General features: G+C 49.7%; 6 protein-coding genes across 15 annotated transcripts in view; 4 read left to right on the top strand and 2 right to left on the bottom strand.

Moving 5' to 3' along the window:
- Positions 1 to 137: 137 nt before the first annotated feature.
- On the bottom strand, positions 138 to 5,495 carry LOC118502773 (A-kinase anchor protein 17A). 2 transcript variants are annotated; one of them, XM_036035366.1, is made up of 6 exons: positions 5,382 to 5,495; positions 4,665 to 4,850; positions 4,118 to 4,578; positions 3,586 to 3,843; positions 3,194 to 3,401; positions 138 to 3,120 (listed from the first exon to the last, which is right to left on the bottom strand). In XM_036035366.1, exons 2-6 carry the CDS (start codon positions 4,713 to 4,715, stop codon positions 580 to 582), a joined length of 3,519 nt encoding a protein of 1,172 aa, XP_035891259.1. In that variant the 5' UTR covers positions 4,716 to 4,850; positions 5,382 to 5,495; the 3' UTR covers positions 138 to 579. The 2 variants fall into 2 exon arrangements, with proteins under 2 accessions (XP_035891259.1, XP_035891258.1); XM_036035365.1 differs by having other exon boundaries at positions 4,665 to 5,462.
- A 191-nt stretch (positions 5,496 to 5,686) lies between these two features.
- On the top strand, positions 5,687 to 8,020 carry LOC118502774 (lysosomal aspartic protease). Of its 4 annotated transcripts, none has more exons than XM_036035370.1 (4): positions 5,687 to 5,798; positions 6,120 to 6,259; positions 6,650 to 6,779; positions 6,862 to 8,020. In XM_036035370.1, exons 2-4 carry the CDS (start codon positions 6,189 to 6,191, stop codon positions 7,828 to 7,830), a joined length of 1,170 nt encoding a protein of 389 aa, XP_035891263.1. In that variant the 5' UTR covers positions 5,687 to 5,798; positions 6,120 to 6,188; the 3' UTR covers positions 7,831 to 8,020. The 4 variants fall into 4 exon arrangements, with proteins under 4 accessions (XP_035891263.1, XP_035891260.1, XP_035891261.1 ...); XM_036035367.1 differs by having other exon boundaries at positions 5,747 to 5,886; XM_036035368.1 differs by having other exon boundaries at positions 5,780 to 5,913.
- A 136-nt stretch (positions 8,021 to 8,156) lies between these two features.
- LOC118502776 (probable RNA methyltransferase CG1239) lies at positions 8,157 to 9,222 on the top strand. Its single transcript, XM_036035371.1, has 2 exons — positions 8,157 to 8,354; positions 8,434 to 9,222. The coding sequence occupies exons 1-2, from the start codon at positions 8,262 to 8,264 to the stop codon at positions 9,196 to 9,198; spliced, it is 858 nt and encodes a 285-aa protein (XP_035891264.1). The 5' UTR covers positions 8,157 to 8,261; the 3' UTR covers positions 9,199 to 9,222.
- On the bottom strand, positions 9,211 to 13,640 carry LOC118502772 (tetratricopeptide repeat protein 37). The gene is made up of 6 exons (XM_036035364.1): positions 13,354 to 13,640; positions 12,876 to 13,277; positions 11,485 to 12,798; positions 9,978 to 11,419; positions 9,722 to 9,896; positions 9,211 to 9,629 (listed from the first exon to the last, which is right to left on the bottom strand). The coding sequence occupies exons 1-6, from the start codon at positions 13,441 to 13,443 to the stop codon at positions 9,276 to 9,278; spliced, it is 3,777 nt and encodes a 1,258-aa protein (XP_035891257.1). The 5' UTR covers positions 13,444 to 13,640; the 3' UTR covers positions 9,211 to 9,275.
- Positions 13,641 to 13,827: 187 nt separating this feature from the next.
- On the top strand, positions 13,828 to 18,983 carry LOC118502771. 2 transcript variants are annotated; one of them, XM_036035362.1, is made up of 4 exons: positions 13,828 to 14,459; positions 14,594 to 15,065; positions 15,215 to 15,349; positions 15,419 to 18,975. In XM_036035362.1, exons 3-4 carry the CDS (start codon positions 15,269 to 15,271, stop codon positions 17,720 to 17,722), a joined length of 2,385 nt encoding a protein of 794 aa, XP_035891255.1. In that variant the 5' UTR covers positions 13,828 to 14,459; positions 14,594 to 15,065; positions 15,215 to 15,268; the 3' UTR covers positions 17,723 to 18,975. The 2 variants fall into 2 exon arrangements, with proteins under 2 accessions (XP_035891255.1, XP_035891254.1); XM_036035361.1 differs by lacking the exon at positions 14,594 to 15,065 and having other exon boundaries at positions 13,829 to 14,459; positions 15,419 to 18,983.
- Positions 18,984 to 19,406: 423 nt separating this feature from the next.
- Positions 19,407 to 24,427, top strand: part of LOC118502766 (histone-lysine N-methyltransferase, H3 lysine-79 specific-like) — a 41,561-nt gene continuing 36,540 nt past the window's right edge. For all 5 annotated transcript variants that reach the window (XR_004905074.1, XR_004905073.1, XM_036035352.1 and 2 more), the window contains exons 1-2: positions 19,407 to 19,592; positions 21,071 to 22,477. The gene's annotated coding sequence lies outside the window, so the exon portion shown is untranslated. The remainder of the gene's footprint in view (positions 19,593 to 21,070; positions 22,478 to 24,427) is intronic.

Here is a 24,427-nt window from a genome sequence, read left to right as displayed (position 1 = left end):
TGATGGTGCCACCATCATTTTGGTTTTCGCATCGTTAATCTCCAACCTTGAAACTTCCTCATAAGAATTTCCACTTTGTTCAGGCGATTTGATTGGTGAAACTAGGTCATCACTTGAAAAACCGTTTGACACCCAGATTAGGGAGGATTGATCGTGGGAAATGAAGTTTTATTAGCCTATACACATTCGTTACGTTATACACTTGAACACACTTTTCTTCAAGCCATAATCTCGCACAGACAAGACTGTGGTCATCCAAAGTACTGTTTAAAATGTTTTTGTTTTGTTTCGCTACACCATTTGAGTGGGTGAACCATTTTCTACAGCAAATGAGAAGTTTCGCTTCAGACGCAACACGCTAGGCTGGATACCGCGGGAATTGCGAGTTCTGAAACACTTCTTCTCAGCACAACTTTACAATGCTGAACTTAAAATAAAGATAAAATCCCAATGCTTCAAACTCAAACGCCTCCGTCAATGTTCGAGACCCTTTCTCGATCTGTTTTTTTCCTACTATTCTTTACTTTACTACTGACATTACTCGGATTGATAGTCCTCCTCCTCCTCCTCAAGACTTCTTTATGAACGGCGACTGCTGGCGTAGCTACGATGGTGTCTGCTACCACCCACCGATATAGCCTCTCGCCGTCGAACGGTGACCTCGTCGCCACTGCTCCCCTCTGGCCGCGCGTGCGACGATTTGCGATGATGGTCCCGGCTTCGGCTACGCTGACGCGATTGTACATGGCGCCCTCGACCACCGTTGCTCGGCGATCGACGCTGGCGACTACTGTCCTTATCGCTCGGACGCTCCTCACGCGACCTTCCTCGGGCGGTAGCCCCGGACGGAGGTCGAACCGGTAGACGGCCACGTTTCTCTTCCATCACCGCATGCCTGCTTTCCGTTGCGATGATCTGTTTGCCGTGTCTTTTGTCCGCAACGGAACCGGCCTCGTTTTCAAACCTTCTGCGCCTTCGCTCCCGTGGACTTTCGGGCGATTGCTTAACTCGTGACCGTGGCTCCGGCGGTGCTCTTCGACGCCTATGATCAATCTCTTCCGCACTGCTGCTTCCGGACGTGTCCTCCTCTTCGTCGTCCTCTTCCTGATCGTCCTCCTCCGACTCGGAAGAGGATGAAGAATCGCGCGCTCGTGCACTCTCACCGTTCGAACGTCCCTCGGTGCGATGTGCTCGATGACGCTTATCCTTGTGGTGTTCCGGCGTTTTTGCTCCACGCTTCCGGTGCAGCTCATCTTTCCGCCTTTGTCCATTGCCGTGGGAAGTTGCCGGTGGTTCCGGCGGTTGCTTCGCGCGGTGTTTGTGAACCCTACTGGCGGACGTTTTGGCGGCATGCCGTCGCTCTCGCTCACCATTCTCACTTTCATCTTCCTCGTCCTCGTCCTCCTCTTCTTCCTCCTCCTCCTCCTCGTCCTCATCTTCATCCTCTTGTTCGGCCGCTTTTCGCTTCTCCAGCAGCTCCTGCTCTTTGCGCCTTTCATGCTCGCGCTCCTTTTGCTGGCGCAACAACCGTTCCCGCACCTCCTCTTCGATCTCCTTTGTAGTCTTAGCGCCGAGCGTATCGGTGCGCACGATGATGCGATGCTTCTTGAACGATTCCGACACCATCGAGGGTTCCTCGTCGTCATCTAGACCACCGCCGCCGATACCGTTCTGATCGAGTGGTACACCAGCTGCACCTTGCGGTACCTGTGGCATCGGTTCGGGTGGGGATCTTGGCCCAATGGGACCCACCTTCAACGTGGGTGGCATCGGTTCCGGTGGTTCCGGTTCTTTCGTTTTGGAGTGTTCCCGTTCGGAACCGCCACGACGCGATCGGGATGAACGATGGCGCCGGGACGAACGGTGCTGCTTGTAGCTCGACCGGGACCGGGAGTGTGACCGCGATCGGGACTTGGATCGCGAATGTCCACGCGATCGTGACCGGGACGGGGGTGTTGCGCCACGAATGGTCGAGACTAAGTTTTTCGACGTTGGTTTCGACATCTGCACGGCCACCTTTTTCGCACGATCTTCCGAGCGAGTGCGCGATCGGGAACGAGATCGCTTGCTGCGTCGATGACTGTGCGAGCGGGATCGCGATTTCGAGCGGTCGCGACTGTGCCGATCGGATGTTGGAGTACGGGACCTTGACCGTGACCTCGACCGCGAGCGGGACCGTGAGCTGGAGCGCGTTCGTGACCGTCGGCTTCGGCTACGTCTGCTGCGGCTGCGGCTGCGACTGCGACTTCGGCTGCTTCGTGAGCGTGAGCGTCGGCTGCGTCGGCGATGGCGCGAACGCGACCGTGAACGAGACCTCGACCGTGAGTAAGACCGATCATCTTCACCGTATTCATCACCACCACGCCCTCCTCCTCCGCCGCGATAGTAATCGTACCCGCCCCGACCACGATATCCGCTTCCCCGTCCTCGGGATATACCTCCGCCACCACCCGGACCACCACGAGCATAGCGCGGACCTCGGGTCGCGGTACGATACGCTCCTCGGTACGCCATCGAGCTGTAGTACTGTGCGTAGAATGGATCGTACGTGTACGGATAGCTCATACTTGCTGCCCATTCCATTCCCGGGTACATGCCGGCCGGAGGGTAGCCCGTCGCCATGGGGTGGCTGTAACCCATCGCAGTACGATCGTACGACGGCATCGAACTGGTTGGATACTGTGCCGGCTGCACTGGTGGAGCTTCCTCACGCTTCCCTTTATCGTCCCCGGAAAGCAGGTCCTCCTCATCCGAACCACCGGACGACGATGAGCCCGACTTCTTGGAGGAATTCGTTAAAGATTTCTTCTTCTTCTTCGTTTTCGTGCGTGGAGTATCGCTCAGTATGCCGTCGTCGGAGCTGATCGTGTTGATGCTTGGCGAGCGGGATCGCTCCACCTTTACGCCCAGTCCCGTGCTCAACACCTTCTTCAACACACTGCCGTCTTTGGCCTGCTTCAGCCGCAGACGCATTTTTTGCAGCTCCTTCTCCTGTGTCGCCTTCAGCTTGTTGGCCTTCTTCTGACGATCTTTTATGGAGGAAGTGCTCATATCATCATTACCCTCGCCATCACTCGACACGAGGCTTTTCCGCTTTCCCTTCTCCAACGATTGTTTCAGCTGTGTGTGGGAGATATGAAAAAGTCCAGAATTAAGCAGGGAAAGGGCGCACACTGTTGACACACACAATTACCTTCATACGATCAAACAGTGCGTCGAGCAGCCGGATACTTTCCAGCTTCCGTTGTGCCTCGAGCAGTTTCTTTTCCTCCATGCGAATCTTCTGGTTGATCTCTTCCGATTCCTTCTGGCGCAGCTTTTGCAAATGTTTCTCCTTTCGCCTCTGTTCACGCTGCAGCTGTTTCTCGATTTCTGCCTGGCGCAACTCTTCCTGGCGTTTCCTGTGATGATTGTGAATGGAAATACACGGGCGAACTGTTAGTTAGACCAATTGCACGATATTGTGAAACATCAAAATTGTTCTGCTGCCGTGTGTTTTAACTGAACATTGTAATCATCTGTAAAACCATTTATCGAAGAAATCGATTTGAATCATATGTCCTAGAATGTTGAATAAATTCAAACCTTTCTTGCTCTTTCCGTGCTTCTTCCTCTGCCAGCCGCTTTTTCTCCAGCTCTTCCTTCTCCCGTTCGGCAGCAATCAGTCGATCGCGCACGATTTGTCGCTTCTTCACGGTCGCATCGCTTAGGTGTTTGGTCCGATCGAAGTCCACCGCTATCGTGACAGCCAGATTGCGTTCGCCCTCCTTCCGGACCAGCTTCATCCCCCGGAATTCGTCCATCGCCTTCACGAACCCGACGTACTCGGAAAACTGCACGTACCTGCACACCCCGATGGTCAAAGGACGTATCGCGAGGATCAAAGTAGAAAGTAGAGAGAAAAAAACAAACAAACACATAGCGAAACAGACACTTTCTTCATACTACCACAGGACTCCGACACTTCCGTGATTCCTTCTTCTCGTTCCTCTGCATCATCAGCAGCAATAACCAGAACGTTCGTTTTCCCCCTTTTCTTGAGGTTCGAACCCGGTACCGGTATTGATACCGGCAGTACAAACATATACGCGCACAAACACGCACACAACACACATACCCTTCGAAGTACATTTCCTGGTCGAAGCTAAACTTCTTCATGCCGGACATGTGCGCCTTCATCTGGGCCCGGTACGGATCGCAGATCGGAATGTCGACGGCTCGCACCTCGCCGAACTTCTCGAAGATGCGCTTGAAGATGCTCTCGCTCGGCTTTGCCCCGTCGTCGTTTTCGGCGTGCCGCGGACAGAACCACTTGATCGGCAGATTGCTAAAATGGATCGTGTCCGGCCGTTCGCCCGCCTTCATCTCGTCCATATTGCGGGCATCGCGGAAAAACGAATCCCAATCATGCCGTGTGGGGAACTCGTCCTTCGCCTCCGATGCTCGCACCTTGACCGATTCCTCGAACCCGGTCAGCCGCAGCGGACGGCCATCGAGCCGGGAGAGGACGGCTTTCAGCTTGCCCTTGTCCTCCAGCTCTCCCTCGAACCGTATGAAACCGACGGTGCTCTTCGAGACCTGCGCAGGTGGTAAAATGAGGAAAAAAGAGGGGGGGAGAAACGATTAATATACAACCTTCACGGTCGACGACATTGCCACCGTACCTTTAGCAGGGAGAACTTGTCCGGCAGTATCATCTGGCGCATCTTTTCCATAACGTCATAGTTGGAGATGGATTTGCCAGTGATGGAGGCGGGCAGGGCGACTGAAATGTTGAATTTGGCCAACGGCTTGAGGTACAAGCTGTGTGGCAGGTACAGTGGTACACAATCATTGACATCCTGTATGGTCTGTATCATTGTTCCGGTGTTGAGATTGCCGTGTGCCGTAGCATCCGGTAGCAAGTGGGTTACGCCGCACAAACACACACACACACAACGGCACAGGATTTGTTCGGTTATTCACAATGTTGTTGGGTTTCCGCAAAAAGTTCACACACATTCACAACACAGCGTCGTGCAGAGTGTTCGATACAAATTTAGCGTAAGTGTATAAGGGTTTTCGTAATTGTTTCGTACAAACATATGCGAACGGTCACCACAATTTGTACGCGCGCGCGGACATATAGAAAGAAGAAAGAAGAAGGATTAGCTGAGAAACAATTTTCCGCCAGGGCGTACTGGTGCCATCATGGGTGTGCGAAAGCGGGCGTTGATGCAAGCCGCCCAGACGACGGGCAGCGTAGAGACGAGATCCCTGGAAAAAGAGACACCACCACACCACCGGGCAGGAACACCAGTTGTACCGCCACCAGAACCGTGGCACCGTCAGCTTTGTATGCACTAGGTATGTTAGGTTAGTTATTTTCAGTTTTCTTTTACAGAATTTTTGCAAGAAAGTAGAGCAGCTCCAAACTTTTCTTCTCAAATCGTGTTTCCTCTTTTTCGTCTTTTGACAGCCTGGCTGTGTTCTTCTTTTTCTGTCGATTTGTACCGATGACAGCTGACAGCGAGCCAAGGTAAATAGAGAGAAGCGGACCATCCTGTAAACACCTGGGAAAAAGCATTCGCCGCTGCAAGCTAATTTTTATAATTTTTCTTTAGTTTGGAAACAAATGGAAATGCAATTAGTATTTTAATAAAATAATAAAGCGAAAACTATAGCGTTTAAATAGAACGGCGTTGTTTTCTGGAGGACACATTTTTAATATTTACATTTTATTGCTCGCTCGCTGTTGCTACGAACCTTGTGCATAGTGTAGACGGCATTCTCCAAGAACGCTACAATTCTATAAAAAGGTAAGCAGGTGCAAGCCGCAAAAGTGCAGTCTCACTTTTTCACAACAACGAGTGCGTTCGTAAAATTTCTAACATTCTTCCAACAGAGGTGAACATCTCTCCCGCACACTATTGAGTAATTTCGTGCTTCGTAGTAAAAGAAAAACTTCCACCGTGCACGGCCGATCGTTTGTTTTTGCGATTCAGCAATTTTGCTTTCATTCCTATACTGCGCTTCGCCGTGATGCGTTGACGCTTTCGTCTGTTCTTGGACTGTGTTTTGTTTTTTGCAAGCAACAAAAGTGCGCAGATTTACATTTAACTTTGTTCGTGTTTTTTTAGTAAAGCATATTTAACCGTAAAGTGCCAGAGAGTTCGTGTAGCAAAAAGCATCGGGCAAACGAAGACAAAATGGTTCGTAGATTTGGCGTCGCCATCGCTCTGTTGGCGTTGGCCGCTTTCGGAAATGCCGATTTCGTAAGGTGAGTACCGCATCGAATGTTTCTATCGCGTTTTTTTATGAACCATTTCGGTCGATAATTAAATTACCAGCTTGAGCAAACAAGAAAGAGAGAAAGAGAAAAAGGGTTTTGAACGTTCCACACATGCATAGAAAACAAAGAACCATCGAAGTGACTCATCCGCTCGTCGCATTATTCCTCGGTTGCCACAGTACTTTAGTTGATTGATAAATCACTATCTCATTACCGATTATTTTCATGACTTTCTGTCCGGTCCGGTTCAGCATCTTTCCACTCGTACACCCCGATTGGGTTCATTTCACGGTGACTCGCTTCGTTGCTGTTGCGATAATCAATGTTGTTTTGACCGCTATTTTGTTTATGTTCCTCTTTTTGTACGATTTTCCTTAGGGTGGCCTTACACAAAGCCCCGTCCGCTCGCGATCATTTCCGTAGCGTCGGTACCGAGATTAAGCAGCTCCGTCTGAAGTATGGAGACACGGCCAGCCCGGTGCCGGAACCGCTGTCCAACTATCTCGATGTAAGTCGATTAGGCCAGTTCAGTTGGTTTGTTTGGGTTTGTCGTGACCCTCTCATCATGCCATGTTTTCCCCCGTCCGTAGGCTCAATACTTTGGCGCTATCTCGATCGGAACACCGCCGCAAAGCTTCAAGGTAGTGTTCGATACGGGTTCCTCCAATCTGTGGGTACCGTCGAAGCAGTGTTCGTTCACGAACATTGCCTGCCTGATGCACAACAAGTACGACGCGAAGAAATCGTCCACGTTCGAGAAGAATGGCACCGCGTTCCACATCCAGTACGGTACCGGCAGTCTGTCGGGCTATCTGTCCACCGACACCGTCACCATGGGCGGAATCCCGATCGAAAAGCAAACGTTTGCCGAAGCCATCCAGGAGCCGGGACTGGTGTTTGTGGCGGCAAAGTTTGACGGTATCCTCGGGCTGGCGTACAAATCCATCTCGGTCGACGGTGTAACGCCCGTTTTCTACAACATGTTCAACCAGGGCAAGATTGATTCGCCGGTCTTTTCGTTCTACCTGAACCGTGACCCGAGCGCACCGGAGGGTGGTGAAATCATTTTCGGTGGATCCGACTCCAAGCACTACACCGGTGACTTTACGTACCTGAGCGTGGACCGCAAGGCGTACTGGCAGTTCAAGATGGATTCCGTTTCCGTGGGCGACAGCCAGTACTGCAACAATGGGTGTGAGGCAATCGCCGATACCGGTACCAGCTTGATCGCTGGACCGGTTGCTGAGGTGACGGCCATCAACAAAGCTATCGGTGGCACCCCGATCATGAACGGAGAGTATATGGTCGATTGCTCGCTGATTCCCAACCTGCCCAAGATCACGTTCACGCTCGGAGGCAAACAGTTCACGCTGGAAGGGGCCGACTACATTCTGCGCATCGCTCAAATGGGTAAGACTATCTGCCTGTCCGGATTTATGGGCATCGATATTCCGCCCCCGAACGGACCGCTGTGGATTCTGGGCGACGTTTTCATCGGCAAGTACTACACCGAGTTCGACATGGGTAATGATCGTGTCGGATTTGCTACCGCCATTTAAAGCAGGTGCCTAGACTAAGAGAAACCAAAAGAGAGAAGATGTGTTGGACTACAGGGCTCGATTGTTAGATTCCGAGCGCCTGAGGATGGGAAGCTCAATTGTGGGATGGTACGAAGTAATACATGTAACGTGTTTAAACGAACTCTGTTGAATAAATACGAAACGTGGGAATTTGAACCCTAGCCAAAAATGTAATGCAACTGTCTTTTTGAATGAAACGTTTGTATCTGAAATATTTCATCATTGTGAAACATTTCAAGCCAGTTCACGGCGAAAATTTCAAATCTCGCTCGGGCGAAAACAACCATTAAACCGGCTGTCATTTACCCGCGCCCTTGGATTTCGTTTGTTTATGTTATTGCTGCAATGCAGTCGGTAAAGACGCAGTTGGGCCAATCGGTATATTTAGCTAATAAAACCAACCTTACAAGATGATTGCGGCAGCAAATGTGGACGAAAAATTCCCTGCACAACAACACGTGGAAGCCTTGGCACGGGAAATTGTAAAATCGGAAGCTTTAAAGGTAAGCTTTTGCATAGCATTCGATCAGTGGTACCGATGAGAAACTAAAACAACGTCCCTTCTATTCGTTCTCCTGTTAGCAAGCGAAAGCACCGAAACGCCTAACCAAGGAAAGGGATAAGCGGGTTAAGAAGTCATTCCCCTACGGTAACTACAATCGTTACTACGGATACCGTAACCATAATGCTACTCCTGCGGACGATCCTCGCTTGCAAGCGTTCGTACAGCGACGCCACGAACTGTTCGAATCGAAACGAGTTCTTGATATTGGCTGCAACAATGGAGCGCTTACGGTGCAGATAGCTTTAGCTTGCCAACCCGCCTCGATCGTTGGCATCGACATCGACGGTGATCTCATAAAGGATGCTCGTAAACACTGGAAAGCGACACTAACCACCGGCCGCAAGATGGGCACGGTAAACGGACGCAAAGTGAGTGTCGATCTGGTAGAGTTTCAGCGCGCCAACTACATCTACGATGATCCGGCACTGCTCGTGCTAGAGAAACCACAGTTCGATGTGATCCTGTGCCTTTCGGTGACCAAATGGATGCAGCTAAACTTTGGCGACGAGGGCCTGCAGCTGGCGTTCAGGCGCATGTATCGTCAGCTACATCCGGGCGGAGTGCTCATACTGGAACCGCAGCCATGGAGTAGCTACAAACGGCGCAAGAAGCTAACCGCCACGATAGCGCAGAACTTTCAAAGCATCAAATTTTTACCCGCCATGTTTAAGCAGTTTCTGCTGAGCGATGCGGTTGGGTTTCGCGAGTGTACCGATATACCGGTGCCGCAACAGCAGTGCGCGTCCGGCTTCCAAAGACCGATACAGATGTACAGGAAATAAATGACGGCATCATTCTCAACATTCCGTTCGAGCTTTTATATTCTTTATCAATCATGCACTGACCTCCAGCGAGTGTATCACTGCATTGGCCGGGCAATCCGCACAAAGGCACCCCACGCCTCACGGTTGGTCGGATCAGCATGTATCGCCTTCTGCGCCAGCACGCGACACAATCTACCATCCAGCGGACGGATCGCGTCACTCGCCACTGCCAACCATCGTCCCACATCTTCCGCGCGCGTTCTATGCCTCTGATCTCTCAAATCCAAAATCACGGCCCCGTGCGCCACACTGCACGCCAGCCGCAAATTGTTTTCCGGCGTGCGGAAACGTTTCAGCAGCGCTAGCGCAACCAGCTGCCACAGCTTGGGTCGGTGTGGAAAGCGATGTACTTGCGAAAGCAGATAGGTGTAGCATTTGCGCGTTTGTTGCTAAATACAAATAAAATTGTGTGCAGAGAGCAGCACGAAATCAGTTAGTAAATCGAAATCGGACTTGGTCCGTATAGGTTTGGATTGCTTACAGTTTGCCAGTAAAATTCCGACACGAACGACACTACGTGATGACCGTGGACCGGATCGTCCTCGTGCTTTCGCAGCTCCTTGATGGCAAGCTCCGTTAGCATTGCATCCTTGTGCAGCAGCCCAAGTGCACAGGCCGAAAAGAGTGCCTCGATTGGGGGCTGCGGCAGTGCGATGCTGTGTGAATGGATGAAAGAAAAAAAAGTGGTGAGCTCTCGGTACGAACGGTTGTGCCGGGAAGCATTTCTCTTTCTTTACCATTGAAAGAGAACCGTCTTGGCGGCATCCTGTCCGTGGAATGCATACACCATCGCGGACATTGCGATCAACACGTACGCCTTCTGCTCATCCGTCTGGGCAAGATGGTGCAGGCACTGTTCATACTCCGCGTACGATTGCTCGTACTGTGCCGCCCGGAAATAAGCCTGCGCCCGTCCGATCAACGCCCGATACGATGGCTCCCCAGCCATACTCTCGAAGCACTGGACAGCTTCCTCGTAACATTGTTGCTTCATCAAGCAGTGGCCCAGATCGCACAGGATGCGGTCCTTGACATCGGGCGTCCTAGCAGTGTCCGCCGCCCGACGGTACGCCTCCGATGCCGTATGCCACAGCCCGAGACGGCTGCTTAGATTGCCCAAAAAGCACAGGGCAACGGTCGAGGCCCGTTCGGCTAGATCCGCACAGTGCCAAACGATAGCATCGTGCGCAGCGGGCAATGCAGCCATCGCATCGATAGCAAACCGGTAACGCTCGTTGTCCGCATAATTGTCCTCGTTCACAATCAAGCACACCCAGTGCGCGTACCCGAGCGCTGTTTCGCGATGGTAGCCCAGCTGGGTGCAGTGCCGGAACAGATCCATTGCCTCGTCCATCTGGCCCACACGCTCCGCAATCATTGCCTGTCCGATCCACGCCTCCTTCAGCGTCGTATCGCACTGCTGCGCCCGGCCAAACGCTTTGTTTGCCAGTCCGAGCGGTCCGTGCGAAAGGTACAGCACGCCAAGGTTACACCAAGCAGCGGCGGCCGTTTTCCGATCAACCGTCACCGCTTCCACAAAGCAGTGCTGGGCGAGCGCCAGGTTGTTAAGCTCGCGCGTGGCGCAGATCACACCGAGCAGGTTCCAATTTTGCCACCGGCCCGGATCCAGCTTAATCGACTGTTTGGCCATATCGCGCGCAACGCTGAGCAGCTTGCAGCGTTCGTTCGGAGCGTTGGTTTCGGGGTGCTCCACGAACGAGGGAAGCTCCAGCGCACGGCGATAGTGATTTGCGGCCAGCTCGTACCAGTACACGCTGTTATCGGGATGGCGCTTAACGATCCGACCGTAACACCGACCGGCCAGTTCGGACAGCTGGCTTCGCTTGAGCACCACGCAGCCCCGTTCCTCGCGGCCAGCCAAACTGCCCTCGATCTTTATGTGGGAATGGGTCGAAGGGAACGATGCCACCGTGTCTAGAATCTTGGCCAGCTGGTGCCATAGGCAAACGAAATGGGGTTTCATTTTGATCGCTGTCGTTAGGTAGTCGACGCAGTGCTGGGCATGATCACGGCTACGCCCGAGAAGCCGTTGGCCAAGGCGATAAAAGCAGAGGCCCATGTGCGAATCGGCAATGCCCTTGATCGCCGGGAAATAGCCCTCGTGCTGGGCGAGCAACTGTTCAAACAATTGCAATCCTTCGCTGTGCAGTTTCACAGTCTGAAAGGGAGCAAAAAAGCATCTTAAAAAGCACCTGTTTTTTTGTTCCAAGTTCTCTCGCTTACGTTTTTAATGTTGGCCAGCTGCAGCAACGGGTACGGATTGTCCGGGTTGCGCTCCGTTATCTTCTCGAACAGCTTCAGCGCGGAAGAGTACGAACCACGGCCCAGGTACGCGTCGGCCAATCCTTCCCAGGCGGTCGCATTGTCCACCTCGTACCGCAGCACCGTCCGGAACGCACCGATCGCTTCGTCGTACTCCTGGCGACCGAGATGATGCAGCCCGAGCAGCAGCTGTGCCCAGGCCGCTCCCGCACACAACGAAAACGTGGTCGACAGGAGGGCCGCATTAGCATCCCATTCACCGTACTTCCGGTACAGGCCACTCAGTCGGATGACCGCATTACGGGCCGCCGGACTAAGGTGGTTGCTTTTCTCCAGGCATTTGCGCGCGCGCAGTGAATCGCCCTGCTCCTGGTACAGTTTGCCGAGCCGATAGAAGCAGGCGGCATTGGTCGGATCGAGTTTGGTCGCTTTCAGGGCGGCCAGAAAGCTTTCCTCCCGCTTGCCATCCACACTACCGAGCACGTTCGAAAGTTCCAGCAGGCAGTCGCTGTTGCCTTCGTGGCGGGAAAGAATTTCAATTGATTTCTCCACGTTCCCGGACAACTTTTCGCGCAGTGCACGTAAGTAATCCAACCGATCGGCTTCCACTCCCGCCTGCTCAAGCTCCTCCATCCTTCGATCCGCTGTGTCTAGCTCTCCAAGCAACAGGCTCGCCTTGCACCAGTAAAACATCAGTTCCACCGAACGATCGGTCTCGTACAGTGTCGCAAAGCAAGCGGACGCTTCCCGTAGCTTTTCCTCGCTTTCATCCGCCATCAGTGCGATGGCATAGTTCCGATTGGTGACCTTCATGCTACGGTACAAATGTTCCGCCAAACCGTACGCCTTTCGGCGGAAATAGATTTCGGCAAGCGGCGCCAAACAAGCGCTCCACAAAGGTTGGGCCTCGTTAGCGCGTTTCAGTATGCGTTCCGCCTCATCAAGCTGGCCAGCATCGAACAGAAACTTGCCCCTTGCCAGAAGAGCTGTGGGAGAGTTTGGTCCTACGGTTACCGCCCGGTGCAGGTAATGGTCCAGCTGTGCTGGAAGCAGGGCGGCTAGTTTATCCTCCGGTACGATTCGCTCACTGTACAGCTTGCAGATCCACTCGAGCGGATAGATGTCGTTCGGGAAGCGATCGTGCATGGCAGCGGCAACCGTCGCTAACCGGTCGAACCGTTTCTCGCGGTGAAGTAGCTTCAGATAGCGATGAAATTTATCGCGCTGATACACATCGTCTTTGTTCTGAATCTCGCGATCCAGTACCGTGCTGACCTAAAGGTGAAGCAACAACACATGAAGTTAGTGAAGGGAAATGTAGGAAACTACCTGTAGAATGTCTTCTCCCGTACCAACTGCGGTTCCGTGCTATCGAGATCCGGCATCTGGGAAACTAGTTTGCTAAGATACTCAAAGGCGGAAAGCTTCCGGCCTTCCTCCACACCGTCCTCCGTTGCTTCCTTCTCCAGCAAACGCAACGCCTTCTCGAGTGTGCCACGGGCGGCAACACCGTACAGCCTAGCATGTTGTTCAGCATATTTTTCCGGCACAAGCGCTAGCAGTTGCTCGCACACGTCTGGCAGCTCAGCGTCATCGATACAACTAGCTAAACCCTGCAGCGCTAACGTCGGATCGGTGGAGCACTTTACCGCTCGCTTCAAGTATGCCGCTGCCTCCTTTTTGTCACTATCCTGGTAGGCGGCACCCATCAGCAACAGTGCCATATAATTATCGTCCTGTTCTTTGAGCACTTTCTGTGGGGATAAGGAATGGGAGAATGGGTGAAGAACTGATGAGCTGACATGGGCCGCCGGCAAGAATCGAACTTACATTGCACAATTTGATTGCATCGGAAAATTTCTTGTTCTTTACAGCTTCGCGCGCTTCCTTGAGCGCGGCTTTCATCTCTTTCGAAGCCATGTTCTCAGTTTTTCACACGACAAAACAACACAAATCGAGGGAAACACAATTGCAGGCGGCACGATGGAATTGGAAGCAAAACGTAAACAAATAAGACGCTGACGGCAGAGAACAGCTGTTTTGGTTATGTGCGTGCGTGTCTCCGTGAAAGAACTTGCAACTTGCTTATGCATAGAGAGTTAAAGCCTTTAAAAAAAAAATTGAAAAATATCAATGCATGCTACGCGGGTTTTCATTTATTTCCTTTGTACAAATAATAAGCATTTTGTAAAATATTTTTGAATAAAGTTGCGTATGTTTTTGTTGTGTACCAGCTGTCAAAACTGTCAATTTGACGTTTCTGTTCTAGGCGCGATTTTTGGTAATTGGGTGCGGTTTGCAAACACGCACAAGCGCACAAACCAAAATAAACGCCGTGGAGTTTTGTTTTTTTTTTTTTACTTGCTAGCGGGTGTGGTAAACACAAAGTGCAAATTTGCCTCCACTAACTGCGCGCCACCTCTCCTCCGCCACACATCTTGCCGTGTTCAGTTTATTTCGTTTGTGTATTCTGTCGCCTTCAGTTACAGTGCAATGGAGACGCGACCATTTTGTTTGATTTGTTTCCTCCCGAGTCGAAGCGGTTTGCTCTATTGCTAGCCCTAGTTAAGTAGATTTATACATTCCATTTCAAAGCATCCGGCCGCTGCTTCACGTATTCTCATTGCACGTACACAATCCCGGACCGGAAAGCGAACAGTGCATTCTTCTGTGAGCTGCAAGTGCAGTGCGAGTAGAGGTGGCTAGCTCGGATACGGATGAATAGCGTCAGCAACGATACCGAAAGGAGTGTGTTCACCGGATGCTGTAGCTTTTTTTGTTGGTTCGCTGCATTTGGCATACACGCCGAATCTTAGAAAGGTTATATATCCGTCGGCGGTACCGATCGGTTGTGATTTTAAAATGCTACCTCCATTCACCGGCCAGACGAGTTGATATGGTTGTGCAATCACGCTTGAGGCTTACAATCGAAACAGGTAAGTTGAGGAACCAACATTTCAGAGTGATAAGTGAGGTTGAGTTATTTTGGCGGGATGTTGCTTTAGAATGGTATATGCTCTTCTCATGCATTCTATTTAAAAAGCAAAAATGCATTTTTACGACGTTATAGGATGGGCTCATCCCCCGAATGCATGGGAAAATCCCGTCCACGCAGCTTCTAAGATTGCTAATTAAAATCGTCGAGTCACGGTGACTATTTTTGTCCCAAAAATGGACCGCCGTCTGTTTTGCCGTCAAACAGTACCAAACCACTTCTCCGCCCAGACGCTGACTGAACGCATGCAAAACAAACATGGTCCATTGAAAACCAACAAAACGATAAAAAAAGCGTCGCGATCGACACCTTGAAGAAATTCCAAACGGTTCTAAATGACGCAAGCAGCCGCAGCTGGAACAGAGTTGGTCGATTCGTTTGTGATATGAACGTCAAACGATGGATCTTGCTGCTTGTTCTCGTCGCGTGAACACGACAATACTACGCGAGTCGGTTAGGGTGTGCGCGCGTGCTACGTCGAAGGTCCTTCAAGCTTCTGATCTCCAACGACCGTTAGATCGTTGCTAATATGTTTACAGCACGATAGGTAAGGCATTAGCCAAGCCTTCAAGGCCAAAGCGTGATCGTATATATCGGGAATTACGCACAGAGTGAAAATAGAATGAACCGAATTGTATTCCCAAAAAAGCATGACGCAGTAAAATTAATTAAAATAATCTTTTGGTATTTTTGTAGGATTATTTTAAAGCAAAAACTTGCTCATCGCTAACCGCAACCACAAGCCTCCCGATGGAAGACAATACGATAAGCATGTTTATGGATGTAAAGTTGGACATCCGCGAGAGGAAGCTGGAATTTTCTCACCTAAAGGTAGGGAATTAGAGAAGCGATACGGAAGGGCAGATGAATAAGTTCGCACTTTTTCGATTCAATCCACAGTCCTGGTCGCGGTACTTTGTGCGCGTAGAAGCGGTCAAATGTTTCCCGTGCTATATGCGCATCTCGTTCTTCTCATCACCCACCGATCTTACCACCGATCTGATCGTGCGTATTAACATTCCCGGCCTCACCGTACAAATGGCCACGTCCCGCACGAAACAGCACTCGTACGGGTTGTTCTGGAAGAACAATCGCAAACGATGCTGCGCCTACTTTGCCCTGGAAACGCAACTGCTCTGCGAACGGCATCTACGCTGGATGAAGAAATCGATCCGCAACCTGGAGCTTTACCGGCAGGAGATGATGCAGTTGCGCCGTGCTAGCCGTACACCGAGCTACGAAATACGGCAGGAGATGCAACCGATCGATCCGCTTGGTGCTGCCGCCTCGACGGCCGATGGAAGAGCGTGCGATGATATGGGCATCTACCAGAATCTGGACAACACACAAAACATTATGGGCCTGCAGGATATACTGGGCCCGTTGCCGACGGTGCCGTCAGTGGTGGAGCGAACCGCCGAACCCAATCCGGCCAACTGGTCACGGCGTGTTTCGGGGTTGTCGGGCATTTACGAGGAAATTCGTGACGATTTAGCCGGGCCCAATTCACGCTTATCTCGCGCATCGATTGCTTCCGGAATCTACGAGGAAATGAAGCTGGTACCCGGTTGTGGGGAACCAATCAAGGAAGAGCTTTGTACACCACCTCCACCACTACCGCCCCGCAAACGATCCAACACGAACGATGGGTTCGATCTGCAACGGTCGTACACGGCCCCGGAAGCGGAGCTAATGAAGAAAAAGCGTCACCACTGGCTACGATTAGAGTCGATGTTTGGTCGCCGGCGTACAACCAGCACGGATTCGCAGGGGTCAGCTTCCGAAAAGAAAAGCTCCGCACGCAAGGAATGTAAAGCGGGCACCAAACCGGTCTCGGTTGCCTGCTCTATCGCGGAAAAGGTTGGTGCGGTTGTGCATCGCGATAAGGTGTGCCGGTTACGGTTGGCCGAGAATAAGCGGAACAGCTTCTCGAGTCCTGACCTGAGCCGGTTAAAGATAAGCGAAACTCCCACGGGATGTGAAGGGGCGGCCCATGATAGCATCACCTCCTGCGACAACCTTTCCGATGGAGTTGGCTCGTGTACGTCCGAGTTTTATCTGCAGCGAGATATCGACTACATCGAGGAGGATTGTTGCTTCGGTTCGTTCGAGTGTATCGATATGTCCGGTATGTCGCTTACGCAGGAAGGGGAAGTGGATGCGGAACCGTTATGCTTACCGAGCGCCAGGCGACTTAACGTTTCCGAACGTATTTTAGAAGGTTTTAATCGGTCCGCAAACTCGTCGACGGTGAATCTTGTCGGGTGTGTGGCTGCGATCGAGCAAGATTGTGCGGAACGGCGTCCCTCACCGATGAAGGAAGCGACCGATACGGACGGATATCTTGAGATGGGTCCGATTGGAACCGGGTTCAATCGGCAGAAATTGTTGGACGAGGCTGTAATCTACCGGAACAATCCACTGCCGCTGAAAGGCTTAGGTGGTGTGAGCGGTGCGCCAGATAGTGAAGAATCGATCTACATGAACATGGGTGGTACGGAGAAGCACCTTCAGGAACCTATCCGCTCCAGCTCCACCAGCAGCAGTAGCAGTAGCAGTGGCGTTAGCAGCGCTAGTGATCATAGCTTCCTCGCTTCACAGGACGGCACGGCGGGGAAGCATCGGTGCTCGGTGGACGAAAAGATTTCCTCCTACTATCCGAACGAAGATTTGCAGCGAACGCCACCGAATGGTAAGAGCAAGCTGGCGGCCAGCGGGAACTGCACCGAACGCGTTCAAATGACACCACCACCCGCAACCACGCTACCACGAACCGTTCGATCCGCCCAACGAGCCGTCAACGAATCGGCAGTGGAACAATACGATCGTATTCAGGCGTCGTTCCGTACGCCGAAAGCAAGCAGCAGACGGTTGCGAACACTACACGGCACGCGACCATCGGCGAAGGATGCAGCACAGCACATCGAATCGAGTGGAGCGTTGATGAGCGTCGCGGAACCGTGCTCGCCAAAGCTGTACCAAAAGTACGCAACCCTGGCACGTATCTCCTCGTCAGCACCGAGTAAATCGGTGGACCAAAGAGCAAAGCACGACGATGATGGTGCACCGGCGAAGGGAACACCGACCACAACGCCGATCAGCAAACGATTCGGATCGTTGCCACGGTTTGGTAAAATTGATCTTTCACCGTTGAGGATGAAAATCAACAGTGTGCTGCAGCGCCATAACTCGGGCAATCTGTGATCGGTAACATTTACCGATTATTAGCTCCTTTTTTTTCCTTGCTGTTGTTAAAAAAAGCTTCATTTTTAAGGTGCAAAACTTGTGATGTAAAGTACTTCAACTGCTCAACTGCGTTAACAGGGCGCTTAGCTTTTAAGGGAATTCGTATTTGTGTGAGCATTTTCACAACTGTCTTTAAGAATCTCGATTTACGCTGTAAGGTGCTAGGAAACGTTTTCTCATTATTACAACTCGCTAAAAGCTTCTCACGATTTGCCCTTTTGCCTTTCGTACACGATCGTACAACAATCATTGCTTCGTTAGCGCTGCATTGGAAAAAATAATAAGAAAGATATCTACAGAATGACGAATGCTACATCACAGGATAGAAAAATGGTAGAGAGATAGATAAAAAAATGAAACACGATTTACAAGCCGTGGTGCTTTAGCTAGCTTAGCTCCTTTAATTTTTCATGCTCAATTGGTGCTTGAGGAGGATGTAGGATATTGTAGTTAAATCTAAAAAAACATGTTTTAATAAGTAAACTATAGCATTGTGCTTGCTTTGTGATTTAAGCGATCAGTAGGGATAAAGGGGTAACCCCCCTTAGTGAAAGGAAAGTTTAATCTGCAGCTAACTGTGTGGATGATCAGTACGAAAACTAAGCATATCAATGTAAAGCTACATGTCTACAATTCAGGATCAATTTTAGGTGAAAACAATATTTTAAAGAAAGCGTAGGTTTGAACTGTGATCATGGCTAATCTGCAATGGGTATGTAATCCCTCCGAACAAAAACCGATTCTAAAGGACATTTTAATAATTCTCATTGAGGGTGCAGAAGAAATCTACAAACAGCACACTACCTGGAACGGAATCTCATCGTGCAATTGTTGCCCGCGTACAATATATCCCGCTTAAGTTCAAACCTTTAGGATAAAGCAAGAGAGAGCTAGCTAATATATCAATGACAATGCAAAACAACTCTTCCATATCATGTGTGGATGTGAGTAAAGGTGCTTCAACAGAAAATGGCTTACAAAATAGTATTAGTAATCAGCAGTATGTGCGCATGAGCAACGTAGTAGTAGAAACGAGAAATTGTAACCGCCGCCGCCGCCACGCCTGCAAACAATCCGCTACCGAACATTGTACAAAAAGGCCGCAAAACGGTTCACCATGAAGAGGGGTTTTGAGTCTGTTGTTTTTTGAACAGGACAGTAACTTTGATGAACACGGTCAACAAATAAAGACACCATTTGATGCTTGTGTATGGTAAAAGAGTTTTTTTTCTATTTCTTTTAAAATTCCTAGCAGAATTAGAAGCTTTGAATTAGACGTGGTCCCCGAGAGGTTCCACTTTCCAATTAAGTTCAACGCTAAACGAATCCGAACAAAGGAAAAGGAATAATGTTTTACTACCTGAATGTGGTAATATTAAGCTCCACCGTTTGCTCCTTTACGTCTTTGATTACGCTAGTAACTCCTTGTAACGTAGATAAATTAATATTTGTTCGAAAATAAGCGGAATCCGTAGATTTCTTTCTACTAAAACTCCAGCTTGCGTTCCACGTGCTCGTCAAATTTTCAAATATAGCTGTCAAACCCAAGGAAACAAAATGGCGTCCGATGAGCATGCTTGAACAGATGGTCCAACCTTCGCATCACGCGTCTTGGCATCGAACTGTCAACGGGACGATAGCAGCACCAGCTACAACAAGCAAAAAAGTGAAGAAGTGGATTGGACGTGCGTGCCAAACGCAGGCACAGTAAAACTGTATTTTCCGCGTGAAAGATTACCCGATCCTGGTTGGTTCGGTGAAAAATCGCTTGCGGAAGCACGCCTCCGTTCCGTAATACCTCTTCCGTGTGCCAAACCGTGTGCGAAAGGTGAGAAAAGTCCGGTTGAAAAACGGCCGTACGGCCGAGGGTCTGCTGTTCCGCGCGACCAAGTGCATGTGTGCGTGCGTGCGTGTGTGCATCGCACACCAACACCAGCGCAACCACGCCTCGCGTTCTGTTGTCAGCAGAGACGGCCGGAGTGGATAAGAAAGGGGAAAGGAAAGAGTTTTTTTTGGGGTGGTGAAATACGGAAGCCCTTCGGTCCCCTAGCTGCACTTCTTCCAGCCGCATCGCGTTCCCGTACCATTCGTTGGAGTGATGGGATGGGAAGGCCTCCAACGGGGTAGAAGGGCAGCATTTCCGCCATTCGGGGAAGCGAGGTGGCGGGTTGTGTTTGCGGGTGTTTCTCATTCTTTGAGGTTGCGGTCACACGGTCGTTTCGTGCGTCGAGCATGGGGCCTCTCTTCTTCACCGAAAAAAACCCTCGAAGAGCTGATGTTGATGGGCATCGTTACCAGATCATATCGTCTCTTGGTTTCGTTTGCCCTAAAGTTGGAAATGTGTAGTACGAAATAGCAGTCCGAGGCAAGTGCAGCATTATTATTTTGATTCGCAGCGGCTGTGTCTAGACGTGATAGACCCGTGTTGGTAGGATACGGCTTCGTAGTGGGTTTTTCTGTGTAATGGATGTTGGTAGTACGCAGTAGTGAGCATGATGAGGTGAAGATTCACGAGAAAGCCATGTGATATTGGGGGATGCCAGCAGTTCAACCTCTCGATGAAACTTGTTTTGATCTAGTACGCTGCATGAGACGGGCAACGCTGCCTTGGACCAAAGTTCAACGATCCCTCGCAGTGGAACCGCTTTCTTCGCGCGGTTCACGAGTGGTCGGCCCAATGCGTGTGTGTGTTTATTCATTGTTAATTATTGTTTTGTTTTGGTGTTTGGATATTTTATAGTGAACTATGTTATGTTATGTGAATGTAAATAATTTGGAATTTATTCTTAATTAGTTGCGCCCAAACGGCCCAGAAATGTGAATTTCTGGTTGAGAGATTCACGATACTCAATCCTACAGATTCTGCCCAGTGATATTTCCTTCCAAAGTTAAAGAATAATTAATATAACATTGCACTGCCAAACCAAAGCGCATAAATTTACCTCCAAAAACGCCCAATAACACAGTCGAAAACACACATAACATAGTGAGCATAGTGAGCTGATTGTACGCTGGTGAGCAGTGAGAAACGGATGTCGGTGACCGACACCGCTGACAGTGTGTGTGTGTGTGTGTTTAATGCGTGTGTAGCTGTTGTGTGCGTGAATGCGATGTCGTTTTTTTGTGCTGCTCCGTCGAAGAAAACGCGTTCCAATTGTGAAGAAGGTATGCTGCGCGCCACCCAACAACCTCACGTCACGTAGGCTCACAAGGGTTTGGGAAGATGTTCCATGCATGTGTGTATGTGTGTGCTTGATTTATAAATGGAGTAAATGTAAATTTTGTTTGTGTGTATATCATTTACAGGAAGAGCAGGAGCATAAAACATAAACTATATCGAAACGGAAAATTCCGGGAACGTGAAGTTTTGTTCGATTGGATGGTGATCCGCGTTTAATGTTTTAGTGTGTGTGTTTTTCCCACCCCACATGTTTTGTACACATGAAAATTGCCCCCACGAAAAGCCACAAGCGCCACCGGAGTGTGTCACAGAGGCGGTGTGTGTACGACGACGGTACAGTAAAAACCGTACCGTACGGAAGTCGGGAGTGTTTGTGACATAAAATAGTAACAAAATAGTGTGAACCTCGCAGCTAAAACAGAGGACGTGCGTGTGAGTTTGTATGTGTGTGTGTTGAGCTCGAAGAAGAAAACCGAAGGGCTGAGAAAAAGGGAAGAAATTCTTTTGCTCGCTCGTTTCACGGAAACGATGATACGGGTGGCCCGATAGTGGTGAAAAGTGAAGGAAAGCAGCGAAAAGTTATGCCTGCCGTGTATGTGTGTGTTGGCCGCGCATGGTCGCACGCCGAGCGCCTGGTGAGAGATCGTGGTGAGCAGTGAGTGCATAAATGTTGTGTGAGGTGCTCACGGTGGGTAATTTTACCGCGTTGTGTCTCATGGCTGGTGATGCGTGTTGATAACATCATCATTCCCCGATTATCGTGCATGCGTGTACGTATATAAATATAGTGATTTGTAAAGTCACTAGAACAACAATTTTCTAAGTGCATTTTTCCTGGTCACATCGTTGTGAAGAAGGAGCAGAATAAAATCGCAAATAGCAACCATCGTCGGAAGCATAGTACACAACGGGACGACGAGCGTGCGCGCACAGGTGCATGCGTGTGTGTGTGTGTGTTAGCCCTATCCTCCCAGTGGCCATGATTATGGTATCATCGTCCCGTAGTGCCGTACGCGGAAATGAGGATAAGGAACCACGTTGCTTTCGCGCACTTCACAACGGGCAGATCGTCTGCCGCCAGCTGCTGCTGCAACACTTTCCCGGCTGGTAGTAGTGTTAGTGTGTGCCGCCCAACTTCGTCATGGTTGTCGCGATTAACGTCACCGACGTCATCCTCGATAGTGGTGTTGCTGCCGCAGCAACAACGGCAGCAGGTGGAGCAAAAGTCGTCCCAACCGGCGGTGGATGATGCGAACGACGGCGACGACGATACACACTGCGTGAATGTGCAGTGTGAGCCAGTGAGTCAGTGAGTGTAGGTGAGAAACGGTCTTACTCACGATGGATGCGAGCCAGTGAGAAGTGTGCGTGCGCGTGTGTGTACAAGCAGGCCCCTCGCGTGGAGAACGAAGTGTGTTTTGAGGCGTGTGGGTCAGGGGAAATGTGCATCGGGTAGGGGGCCAGGTAGTGTGAAAGCAGCTGGGGTAGAAGAAAAGGGCGAAAGGCAGCGGCGATCAAAACATGATCATCGTGTAAGTGTGTGTTTTTTATTGTTTGTTTATTGATAATAGTTATTAAGGAAATGTCTTCTAACTTAGAAGATTTGTAAACTTTCGGTATCTGAACCTCAAGAAATAGGGGGGGGGGGGGGGGGGGGGGGTGGTCCTTTTTCCCGAGGACATATTTTTTACCCGAGGTTTGAAGTCGATAGGCGCGAGGAACTGATGAAAATATGGTCCAGAAGGGTTGGAAATTGTTTGGGATTTACATAATGATGATGCTTCCGGGTGCGGCACTAGCAGAAAAAATCCCTTTCCTTCTTTGTATTGGCTAAGTTGCTTATATTACGTTTATATAAGAATTAATGGAAGCATATGCAAGTGTAAAAATGAATATGTAGGACTTACTAAAAAAAGGGGGCAATAGCAATCGCGAGTTTTTTGAGTTTGTAGTGTCAATGTAGAAAATCATAAGAAAGCGTTTTAAAGTTGTATTGAGACAGCTGCACGTATTCAGGCTCTCTTAATACATCATCTGGATGAAATGTTGGTGTAATTAAGAAGGCGCTAAGGAAAGAAAGTGGCATCTTATCCTGATAATATTATTGGCCAGTTTTCCTCAGCATAAATAGATTCAAATAGTCCTTCTGATCTCCTGATCGTGGACAATATCTTCATAAAATGCGCTTGCTATTAGGAGCCTCACCAACAAAAACTTCTTCGTCAATTCCATCTCAGTACTAGTTTAGTCAGTCATCAGTTTAGCCCTACTATTACTGAATTTCTTGACTTGAATTTCCAGTAACTGAATAGTCAGTCCTGCTGGATAAGATTGAATATAGGAAGCCCTAGGGACGCTAAACGAGCTTGGACACTTAACTGAGGCTTCCCAAGTCTCTGATTTTCTTGATTTGGTTTATACTACTATACTACATGCGTCTGTTCATCTGCCTTGCCTTGCATCTGAGTATCCAACATCTAAATCTACTTAACAACGTTTCTTACTACCACATTGACATAATTTTCTCCCGATCGTTCCCTTGAAAGCTACACTACACATTTGTTAAGCTTAAAACAGGAGTAATTTTCTAGATATTTAAAACAGTAATTTAAGTATGTACCTCTTATGCGAGTAGTTAAGACAATCGCAAAAATGCCGAACCAAACATTTCCACATGCCTTTCTACGGGAGATCGAGGCTACTCCATTTGCCATCATCTTTTGATAGACCAGAAAAACGATGGAAAATCTCTCTTACTGCGAGAAAAACCAGAATGAAAGTTCCGGCTAAATTCGGTATGAAAATAAGTTTAATTTCCGCCAATTTTTAGAAAACCTTCCACTCGATAGGGATGTTTCTTGAAGCACATGAAAACCCCATCTCCTTATCTCAGTCTAATATATCCTCGCTGCACATCACAATCAGTTACGTAATCACAGGACAAGACTTGAATTGAAGTGGCGTTGCAGCACCGTCGAGTGGCAGAATGTGTTAACCATGAAGCACGGTGCACGGTTCCGAAAAAAAGCGATTGAAAATTGTTGTCGACATGAATGTTCGTTTCGTGAGGCGTAGCTCCCCTGTATGCCTACAATTCATTTTCCACGCCCTTATCACGTCGCTTAACCTTCCCCGGCATTTTGACCTCTGCCGTCAAGGAAACGGTGTTGTTAGCACATTGCCAACGGTCATGCGACAGTAATCGATGCTAATCGATAACGCTGCCGACGATAGGGACGACGAAGAGGGCGAGAGCAGGGCGAGGAGAGGATAGACACAAGCTACCGAAGGTTTAATGGTGTTGCTGCAATGGGTGGTTAAAAATAGAGCTCACACGCTTTCCACGTTAATTATGTCGTCAAATCAATAATGTAGCGAGAGGGTTTCCTTTTGTGCGTGTTTGTGTGTGTGTGTTTTAGAAAAGCTTCCGAGGAAAATCTGGCATTCCACTCCCTCACGTCCAGGTTAGTGGAATCCGGCCG

The sequence above is a fragment of the Anopheles stephensi genome, chromosome 2 (genome assembly GCF_013141755.1).
Source record: "Anopheles stephensi strain Indian chromosome 2, UCI_ANSTEP_V1.0, whole genome shotgun sequence".
NCBI lineage: Eukaryota > Metazoa > Arthropoda > Insecta > Diptera > Culicidae > Anopheles > Anopheles stephensi.
The sequence above is the reverse complement of the archived record's forward strand: the minus strand, read 5'-3'. Positions and strand labels throughout refer to the sequence as shown.